The sequence below is a fragment of the Rhea americana genome, unplaced genomic scaffold, assembly GCF_003343005.1.
Source record: "Rhea americana isolate MKP2758 unplaced genomic scaffold, rheAme1 scaffold_374, whole genome shotgun sequence".
In the NCBI taxonomy this organism is placed as follows: domain Eukaryota; kingdom Metazoa; phylum Chordata; class Aves; order Rheiformes; family Rheidae; genus Rhea; species Rhea americana.
Genome location: NW_028186506.1, coordinates 167,797 through 178,471, shown reverse-complemented (window position 1 = coordinate 178,471; position 10,675 = coordinate 167,797). Strand labels below are relative to the sequence as shown.

Genomic DNA, 10,675 nt, shown 5'->3' with positions numbered 1-10,675 from the left:
AAAAAGAAAAAGAAAAAAAATATATATATACCCAAAGCCTATCTCCAAATCTCCACCTCCATCCTCGTTGCTTGACGTATATTCCTGTTTTTATAAGGTCCCCTAGACACATTTCCATGCCCTCTGTGAGTGTGTGCGTGTGTGTGTGTGCATATATATATACACGTATGTATATTCACACACACACATATATATATACACACACACACCCCTATGTGAGCATCACTCTATTATCCCCAAATCTTTAAAGTTCCCCCTACACACATACACACAGGCAAACACACACTCCTTTTCATTAAATATCTCACTAAAGAAAAAGGGGAAGGGAAAATAGTAAAAGTTTACTCAACCCGCCACTTAAATACAAATTACAAAAACATAAAACTTAACTTATGAAGATTCAACAGCCATAAAAAAAGTAGCCTGCAAGAAATTGGAGGAGGATGGTAACAGAGACTTCAAAGGCACATGGCCAAGCAGAGCAATAAAAATTTATGGAGGATGTAATTATACCGCTCTGCAAACAGGCGATCGTAAATCTCCACGAATGGTTATTTTACAACTGGTGCAATAAGATTTCTACAAGACTTTGAGGTGCTACTTAGTATAAAGCAAAGCCACTTTAGTTCACTTACCCGTGCTTACATGGACTTTTTTCATCCAGGGGTAAACTACCGGCTCTTTGCAAGAGGAATTAGAAGGGCTTTGGTTCAGAGAGTTTTGGCTGCAGGAGGGTGGCGGGCTGGGGGTGCCCGGCTCGCAGGGATGGTTTGGTTCAGAGAGGTGGCTCTGCAGTCCGGCAGGAGGATGGACATGACCCCGGGGGGATAACACCGCTGCTTGGTGGCCGGAGCTCTGACAGGACGAGTAGAGCTGCTCGTTGCAGGCTGACCGCGGCTGGTACATCGCTTCATGTTGGAAAGTGCTCTCTCGCCTCTGGCTGCTGTAATATCCCGGCGAGTGATTGGGAAGGTAATCGCTGTGGGAATACTCTTCACAGGGTGGGAACTTGGGGTCCACATAGTTGGAGTTGATCAAAAACGAGCTCATGGCCATTAATTTCTTAGAATTGCACACACGAAAATATATATATATATCCTAAAAATTATTCCTGTCCCCCCCTTTACTCGTTTTCCTGTTTCGTGAAACCCTCCTACTTACTGTCAAGTGAACAAAGTTGGAGTCCATGTGACAGCACGGGCCAATGGCGAGGTGGCCTGCGATCCCCGGATAAGGAAATCTGCCCAGCACGGGCTCTCCCGGGGCCCCGAGCATCCCCGGGGAGGCGGCCGGGGGCGCCCGCTCCCCTCCGGCCGCCCCCGGCCGCGGCGCCGCCGGGCCCCGCCGGCCCCCGCCGGCCCCGGGCTCGGCAGCGCCCAGCGGGTGTGTCCTGGCCGGGGGGAGGGGGGGGGAACCGGGGAAGGGAAAAAGAAAAGGACAAAAAATTATTTTCAAGGGATTCGGGGCTGCGGATCACAACCGCTGCCCCGGCGCATGATCCATGGCGATCCGTCCGGGTGGTGTTTGCATCTCATTCCTTGCTAAGGTGATACGAGCAGGGACATTGCGCCCCGAGCCTGGCAGAGATGAATAGGGCTTGTTTCGGATCGATAGAAAATTCATCAGCTAATTCGGGGTACCCGGTCTCCTAAATCACATTTAGCTCTGGCTTTAGATTGACTGTTCCCACGCACGGATGGAAAAGGAGCMCGTCCTCCAAGCAAGAAATCAAGGACTTGATGAACAATTACAAAGAGAGTTAACCTAAGTCCTAATGCATCTTCGCCTCGCCCTTATTGTAATAAAGACGCTTTAAAAGCAACAGCAAAAGAGCAGCCTTTCAAAAGCCATCCTTAAATACTCAAATTAGTGTTTAAATCCGAAATGAACAGTAATCTCTTCACAGACAGAAGAAGAAAAGGAGTAGTATTTTTGTTCAGTGTCACTGTTGAGATTACACAAATTAAAGCAATGGTGGGACTCTCGCTCCTCAAATCGCAGTAATACTGCCCCTCTCCCCCCCCTCCCCGCCTGTGCAGCTCAGATTTTATCTCGAAGTGATGATAAAGTTTATCGCAGGAGTGCTGGAGTTGGGTTAAGGTCAAATCCAAAGTATTTTCAGCTATTAAGCGGCTTTCTGTTTAAGACCTTGTTTTCGCCCTTTTATTTAGGAGTTTTGATGTTCTTATATTTATTTATCTGTTTGTTTGCTTTGGGGTCTGAGATCTTTTTTGGGTTGGGTTGGGTTTTTTTGCCTTCTGGGATTGTGACCTGTAGTGTTTGTGTCAACTACATATTCCCCTAGATACGAATTTGTGACCCAACTTCCTTTACACAAATTCGGATCTACAGGGTACATATAGAAGACAGATGCATCCTCCTTGGTCAGAGATCTTCTACTTCTCCTACTGTCATAATTATCTTCTGGGGAAGAGGGACGGGGGAGCGTTAAAGTTTGTAACTAGAGAGATCAAGAATTAATCTATAGATAAAGAGGGTTAAAAGATTCGCTTTTCAGAAGAAACACAATTAACACATCAAATCAAAATCCGAATACTTGATAATCTAGATTAGAAAAAACCCAGCACTTTTCTACCTTCATTCCTTATGCATTAGTTTACAACTGTTCTAAAAAAAMCCCCATCTCCTGGACTGAATATATAAGTATAGACATACGAGACCAGAATCCAAATAATCGTGTTTTAAAAGTAAAATGCGATAGYTTCGTCTGCCTCAATCGTGATAACCTCATAATTATTCTCTTATACGCGGTAGAAAGATTTCATCCATTTTTCGTTCTTGGAGGTCAACCAAGGTCTTAGTTTATACGTGTGTGCGCGTGTAAATTATAAAAAAGAAAGAAACAGATGAAAAGAAATACAGAATGTAAAGGCAGATGGGACGACAGGTTTTTTTTTTAATGACAGGCAATTCTTTTTACAACCCGAGAAAAAGATCAAAGGCGTTTCATTTCCGAAAAAGGGATATAAAGCAATAAAATATTCATACTGTCTAGGTAATGAACCTTCATTCGGAACTAATGAGAGTAGCATCATGTTGAGATTTCGTTTAAAATTACAGTTGCCCAAGAGATTAAAAGTATAACATCCTCGCCTAATTTTGGTTTTGTGTATTTCAAAAGAGAGAACATATTTTTGGTCAAGTATTTCCCGAATTAATTGGTATTTAGATGCCACAGCAGAGAGGCTATTAAAAAAAAGGAAAAAAAAGAAGAAAAAAGGAAGAAGAAAAAAAAAAGAAAAAGAAAGAAAACCGCTGCATTTACCTTGCATTAAAATTTTGACTAAAAACACTTTATCCCTGCCCTTACAGTAAATATCTCTAATATATTTTTAAAACACTTTTYCCCCCTCCTATTAAAAGGAAAAAATACTTAGGGCCAAGAATGAATGTACATAGTTTTTCTGGGACATGTTGTGCCCTAAGATTTTTTCATAAACTTTAAAGTGAGCAGTCGGTTTTCCTGATAAAGGCGTCTCATTCCCGGATGAACAGATAAACGAAGCCGTGTTTTAAGCAGTAAGAGCAGCTCCACCTAGGACCATCTCCGAACCAATTCGTGCGCCTATGCAAAGACAGGTTTCCAGCACAGGCAGAGCAAAGTGATTTCTTGAAGACGCTTTTGCACATAGCGAGGACTTTTCAATCCACGTAAATGCGCCCGGCACCTAGACTTTGCTGGGGAGCAGACAGCAAATCTAAAATTTACCTTCCCCTGTAAAACTTGCCATAAAAGTGAGAAGCCAAACCAAATCTGCTTGTTCAACGTGTGGATGAATGTCATAAAATAATTCTACAGAATCAATCCCGTTAGAGTTCCTTTTTTCTCTCTTAAATTTCATTCCTCCTTTCCAATTCCACTCTGATTTATTTTATTGTCTTTCCTTTCAGCCCACACCGTAGCGACCTTTTAAGGGAGTCCCATAAAGGATACAGCCAGAATAGAAATAACTAGGCCTATTCCGGAGTTTAAACCCCCTCCCACATCTTAAAAAAAAAAATAACAGTTTTAATTTTCCTTTCCAATGACGGACAAAAGGGGTTTGGTGCTAGCAAACCAGCACCCCTAGCGTTTACCAGAAATCGTCCCCCCACCACACCTCCAAGAAATCTCACACTACCCTCCTGTGATCCCAAATTAAAAAGAAAAGCAGCCCCGGCCCCCCTCCCACACACCTTTCTGCCTCTCGCTCAGAAATCCGCCCCACGTTGCGGAAGTTCCCACGGCAGATTGCGCCCAGGCTCGTTTCCATTTCAAAGCAGGGCTCGGCCGGGGCAGGGGGGGGCGTCGCCCCCGTCGCCCCCTTGGGGGTCGAGGGGAGCCCCCGCCCCCCCCCCGAAAAGCCTCCCCAAGGCACCTGCCAGCGCAGGGGTGTCACTCAAGCGCTCCTTGCGACAGCGCTCCTGCTGCCAGGCGGCTCGGGGAGGCTCTTTTGTCGCCTCCACTGGTTTCTTGTCCCTAAAGAGGGGGCTCAAAGCGGGGGGTGTCGCCCCCCACCCCACCCCCGGGGCCGGCGGGTCGGTGCGGGCCCCGCGCCGCGCCGCGCCCGGCCGCGCCGCCCAGGTAGCGCCGGCAGCGATACGTACCTTGGCCAGGGGCTCCGTCCTCAGAGCAGTGCCCGAGGGGGCCGGGACGCTCCCGCAAAAGTTGGTAAGGCTTTGCAGGCGGTACCGTGGCGAAATCACCTAAAACCCGAGCCCGGCGCCCCCCCCGGACTCCCCACCCAAATCTAGGCTGGGCTATTCTGGTCCCTCTCCCCCGTCTTGCCTTTTCAGCGAGATTATTTCTCGATAAGAACACTAATTTCTTTCTCTCTCTCTCTCTCTCTCTTTTTTTTCCCCCGGTTGGGCTTGCTCGGGCCCCCTCCCCCTCCTGCCCAGTATAAACCACTATTGTCTGTAAAGGCGAGCGGAACCGCTCCCGGCGCAGCGCGGAGGCCCCTGCGCGTTTTGGGGTGGGAAACCCGCAAGTTTTGGTATTAATCTCATAGTTTGTCAGTCTTTGTTAAACAGCGAGGCGTGTCCGCAGCGCGGCGGCGGCCGAGGGCCGCGCTGACCCGCGGTTCACCCCGCGCCGCTCCGCGCCCCCGCGCGTTGGCAGCCGCTGGCGGGGGCAGAGCCGCCGCCGCGCCGGGCCGCTCGCGGCCGCCCGCCGCCGCTCGCCCAGAGCCTTCCCCGGCTCTAGCTTCCCCAAATTATATAACGTATAGATTATATAGACATCTATTATATATTTTTTCCTGAGTAAATCTCCTCCTGGAGGATTTTTATTGCTGTTAAAGAGTCCCAGGCTGGTTGCAAGGAGGAGTGTGATTTTTTTTTCCTCCTTTCCCAAGCTCCAACCTTTCCGTTTCACGTGTTAAGCTGGGATTTCCTTCCAGCGCACACGCTGCTCTGACGGGCTGAGGGGATCTGCTAAGGCAAAACTTTTAATACGAAGCAACCGGCGCTTCGGCCGCAGGCGGCCGCAGAAATGCGCGTAGCGCGACGGCAGCGCGAGGTGGGAGTCAGCCCACACCTGCTTTGCAACAGGACGAGGCAGGTTTATGCCCGGATTTTTTTTTTTTTTTTTTTTTTTTTCCTGATCAGCCTCATGTATCCTTTTGATTTCTAACGATGCTTTGCAAAACTAGCTAGGACGGGTCATATTTTCACCAGCGAAGTTCAACGTTTGTAAATGCTGCAGCGTTTTTAAACAGTGGCGCGGAAAAGCGAGGTGCCAGCGGAGAGAGGCGGCGGCGCAGCGCGGTGCGGCGCGGAGCCTCCCGCTATCTCCGCACTTACCCGCCGCCGCAGCGGCGTAAGGGGTCATTTGGAAAGTAAATCGGGATTAAAAAGCACAAGCAATTGATTGTCCGGCGGGGGAAAGAAATACAAGGAAAATCCGCCCCTGAATTGTATTTTCTGCGCCTGGCTGGTATTTAGACACCCTCGCCCCGGGCCAAGCCGAGTCCACCCCGAGCAAGGGAGATAAATTAGAAATAGCCTTGAAAATTATACCTTTAATTTCCTCCTCCCTCTCCCCTTCCCTCCCTCCCTCGCTCTCTCTCCCCCTACATTGCTTCAAATGAATCTACTTCAAATGAACATGCAAAATCGTATTCCTAAATTGAAACTTAAACGTTATGATGTAGGAGTGAATATTATAGGGAAAGTGGGGAGGTGGGTTTTTTTATTGCCATGAAATTATACCTGCTTGTTTTAATACCCCGAAAACAAATGGCCTTTATTATCCATTACCTGTTCTATAAACCTGGAGTAGAAATGACTGTTCTATAGAGATAAGTATAGTAATTACAAGGGCGAAGAGATGGATCACCCAAGTTACAACTAAACGGTAGCCCTTATATACTGATATTTTATAAATACCAAGCAAATTCATGGCAATTAATTAAACCTGAGCCTTATCACGCGAAACAAAACGCTTTACGTTCTCTTGAATTTCACCTACTCTATGAATACATCCGCACCGGGAAGGCAAATGGATTTTCCAGAATGCCTTTCCCAGGGCTCTAATATTCTTTCTTTCTCTTCCAAGAAAAATGACCCTTGTTATAACTATTTAGTCACTGAAAATATTTAAAAGCCATTTGGGGTGGGGGGAAGCAAATTTGGTATTTTTTTTTTAGAGGAGTTTGCCTTGCTTCGACTGTTTGCTTAAGAAGCTATTGAAAAGATCTTCCCCAGTCCCAGTGCAAATAATATTTAGAGTTTAAGGGTTCAAAGTCTGGCAGTGTAGAAATAACTTTGAAATGCCAAGGGAAATATTTATTATATCAGTTCATTAAACTGTTGCAATGACCAGAGTGGAGTCACATTTCAAGCAAGAAATATAAAACATCTCATTCAAATTCCGACGGAAAGCGTGCTGCAAAACAAAATCAGCTACTTTAACTGGCCGGGCGACGAAAAAGGCACTTGAAAGCGCCTTTAAATATCTGCTTTGAATATTTAAAAAACATCCGTCCATTGATTTTGCCTATGACATTATTGCAGAATTCATATGATTCAGGTGTAAATGCAGACAGTAAATCATGGATGTTATTTCTTGTACTTTTTAATTAGTATTTACACTCATACTGAATACGAATTACAAAAATGTTGGAAGCTTGGTACTTCGGAGCCTGGGGGAGGAGGGAGACAGGAACCTCTCCAAGTGTTTTGGAAGTGTTTCCAAGTAAAGATGTTAGAACACATTTTCACGAACCGTGTCAGGCTCTCTCTCTCTCTCTCTCTCTTTTTTTTTTTTTTTTTTTTTTGGTATAATTTAAACACCATCCAAACAAAATTGATCCTGGAATGAAAATTATTTTTTAACTGCTCACGTTAATATCCTATAGGGACCTCTGTGTAATTGGATTTAATAAATGCATTTCCCCCTATATTCTCTTAATTTGACTCTAAATAGCGTTTCAGGGGTTATCTTAGAAAAATACTAAGAAGTCGCTCCGCATTTCCTCACGGGAGACCCAAATCAATCTACCTTATTTTCCGCCGCCATCCCACCCYGAAGCCCCCAGCGCTCCCCGTCTCCTCCCCGCCTCGGGGCCGCTGCGCAGGTCGCTCCTACCTCGCTATCCTACTCCCCATCTCTGCCCACGAGCAGAGCCTCTTCCTCCCACCTCGCCCCCCTCCCGCTTTCTTCGCCTTTTTTTTCACACTGACATCGGTCTATCAGGGTTATACACAAGACCGAGTCACGCACAGCGTAAACTTTTGACCCTCAACTTTTTGACCCCTCGAGCTATAATGCTGTACTAACAAGCCCCCCAAGACCAGAGTTACCATCGACGGCTACAGAAACTAACGCTGTACTGATTTCCCTATTTTATTTATTTTACTTACAAAACCCAAAAATCTTCAGGACTTTTTTTTCTTTTTTTTTTTTTTTTTCCCCCGCGGGATTGGGAAGGGGGGAATATTTTCAGCCCTTTGCAAACATTAGATGTTTAACTCTGGATCACCCAGCACTGTCTTAGACTGCTGGATGTTTTTCCCTTTGGCACCCCCCAATCGCCCCCCGTTAACTCTGTACATTTAGAAGAAGGTGAGAAAAAAATCCTTTAAACCACAGCTGGATTAATCTCTCTTTGAATTAATTCCCTTCTATTTGCTTAATGGGAGTTCACATAGGTGAGTTGGTGACTGCGGTAATTAGCCTGTTCTGAATTTTGGAGGGAGGGGAAGGGCGGAGGGATGTCCTTGTGATTATTTTCTTTATATTACGATTATTTGGGGAGTGCTGGAGGGCTCTGTGAAGAGCAGCACCCGGGGCTGTCCGGGGGGAGCCGCAGGGACGTGGGCTGCGGGGAGGGTCGGCTCTGGCCCCGGCCCGGCCCCGGCCCCGGCCCCGGCCCCGGGCCCGGCCCGGCCCGGCCCGGCCCGGCCCGGTGGCGCCCAGCGAGCCCCGCTCCGGCCGGGCCCTTCTGGCAGTGAACTTGGTCTGAAGCGAGCTCTGCTGGTTGCTTGAGGACGTTACAGGCGAGGCGATTGCACCAAATCCCCCTTCCCAGGCTTCCCCATCCCCGCTGCTCCTTTTCATTCCTCAGCTTCCCAAATCTCCCCCGGCCCCGGCCCCGGCCCCGGCCCCGGCCCCCGCTCCGGCCCCGGCTCCGGCCCCGTTTTTGCAGATTCTCCCTGCATAAACAGATACGTGGATTGCCACTAAGCAAATGTCCTTTAAAAAAATCCTAACGCTGTAATTTGTTTTGACTTGAAGGGTGTATGTATATATTATACATACATATATATACACATATAYACACACATACACACACACATACATACATATGTTAAAAAGAGATAAATCAAAAGGAAAAAATCATACTAGTCTTAGTCTTTCAACGCTTGCTGTCAAAATAGTTTCTTTTTAAAGCTATTTAGGGTAACAGAACATGGAAAAACTACACAGGGTGGACACCTCTCAAGTTAAGTTATCAACCTCCTTCCAAATATCATTTATTTAAATATTAGGAGAGAAAAGATGAGGAAGAATCAGCTGAGATACTGAAATAGCCACTGCTTGAAAGAAAATTTCATTCTTAAATCCGTTCTAGGACTGGGAAGGGGTCCCCAGAGGAGGAGACAACCCCCCTAAAGGTCCTTTTCGGGATCCCTAATTGCAGAGGAACCTTTATCAAGTGCATTTGAAATAATCCCGCAAGATCATTCCCTTCAGGTCGGACGTGTAACAAAAATTAAAATAAATAAATAAGAGGTTGGGGCTAGGGGAAGGAAAAAGCAATTTCTCAGGCTGAAATTCAGCTGTAGGGAAGGGAAGGGAGTTTGGGGGGCTGGTTTCCTGTGAGCACTTTCCCTTATTGCTGCCGTCACTGGGGGGGGGCAGCTGGAGCAATTCACAGGAATATTGCAAAGAAAGAGGTTCTTAATCGGGTTCTTTCCTTAAATAGAATGAAATAAAAGGATTACAGACCGAGCAGCGCAGTRTCTAGTCTCTGCCGCCAGCCCATCCCCGCAAAGGTAGATAAGGACCCACAACCTCCCAATCTTCATTTTTGTGGGGGGTGGGGGGAAAGATCCTTTTTGCTTCTCAAAAGCATAATTGCCACATTGTTGTTGTATGTCTGTATTGGAGCAATATGAACCACATCCAGTCCTTCTCCCACCCTCCCCCTCTCTTACTGCGAGTCACCATCAAACCCAGGCAGTGGGGACTTGGTAAATTWAAAAAAAATAAATAAAATAAAAAGAGAGAGAGAGAAAGAAAGAAAAGAGAGAGAGAAACCCAGGAGCTTAAGTTTTCCTTAAAAAGGTGACCCGGCAGACCCCGGGTCCGCGTGAGCTGGAAGCGTTGTGTTGTGATCCGATGCTCACCCTGTCCTCCGAGAGAGCAGCCAGGGCTGTACAAGTCTGCTGACCTCGGAATGATCCCTCTTGCCTATGAATTATTGATGAGATATGAGCTCTGATTTCTCTTTTCAGTATGCAAACCCCATTATACTGTTAAAATGGCGATTTAATCGTTTAGAATAGCTTCGCTTTTTTTCCAACTCATTTGTGCCCCTTCCTTTTCATTTAATTCTCTTAAWTAAATCCTTTAACAGATTTTAATCACTTTTTGTTGAATAAAATAAGACATCATACACATCTATAACTAGGTTACCTTGGCGAAGTTTGTTTTTGGTGGGGTTTCTTTGTTTTGTTTTTGTTTTTTAATTCGGTCTGCTTGGTTTCTTGGGTGAATTTTGCTTTTGGGTGGAAGCAAAATTTTACTTTGTGTTACGCCATACCAAGAGAGCAAATGAGGATTATTTAAAAAAAAAACCTTTAAAAAATCCGTAGCGTGTCGTTCACTTGCTAAAAAAGAAATAAAAAGAAATAAAGCCACGACCTTCCAGATGGCCTGACAGCGGCACTGCAACACCGAGCTGCCCTTTGCACGGCAGCGCTCCCCGAGCCCCTCTGCCCCTCTGGGAAAGGCGCTTCCCCCAGCTGCCGCCGAGCGAGCCGGCGCAGCAAACGCTTGGCGGGGTGTTTTGAGGGGGGGATATTTCCACTGTGCCCCCAGAGCAGCCGGGGCACGAGGCCGCTCGCCCGGCCCGGCCCGGCCCGGCCCGGCCCGGCCCGGAGGACCCCGCGGCCCGGAGGGCAGCTCGGCGGCGAGCCCGGCGCGGCACTTGGCGAGCGCGGGTGG

General features: G+C 47.0%; 1 protein-coding gene and 1 long non-coding RNA gene across 2 annotated transcripts in view; one reads left to right on the top strand and one right to left on the bottom strand.

Annotated features, from left to right (window-relative positions):
- Nucleotides 1–1,388, bottom strand: part of HOXB4 (homeobox B4) — a 2,983-nt gene extending 1,595 nt beyond the window's left edge. The window contains exons 1-2 of the mRNA XM_085313023.1: nucleotides 1,162–1,388; nucleotides 636–1,062 (exon numbers count right to left, since the gene is read on the bottom strand). Coding sequence (XP_085169149.1) covers nucleotides 636–1,062; nucleotides 1,162–1,275 — 541 coding nt within the window. The 5' untranslated portion in view covers nucleotides 1,276–1,388. The remainder of the gene's footprint in view (nucleotides 1–635; nucleotides 1,063–1,161) is intronic.
- An 8,071-nt stretch (nucleotides 1,389–9,459) lies between these two features.
- The window catches only part of LOC146591376 (uncharacterized), a 20,383-nt gene continuing 19,167 nt past the window's right edge, over nucleotides 9,460–10,675 (top strand). Inside the window, exon 1 of the long non-coding RNA XR_014896823.1 lies at nucleotides 9,460–9,501. This is a non-coding gene — a long non-coding RNA (uncharacterized LOC146591376). The remainder of the gene's footprint in view (nucleotides 9,502–10,675) is intronic.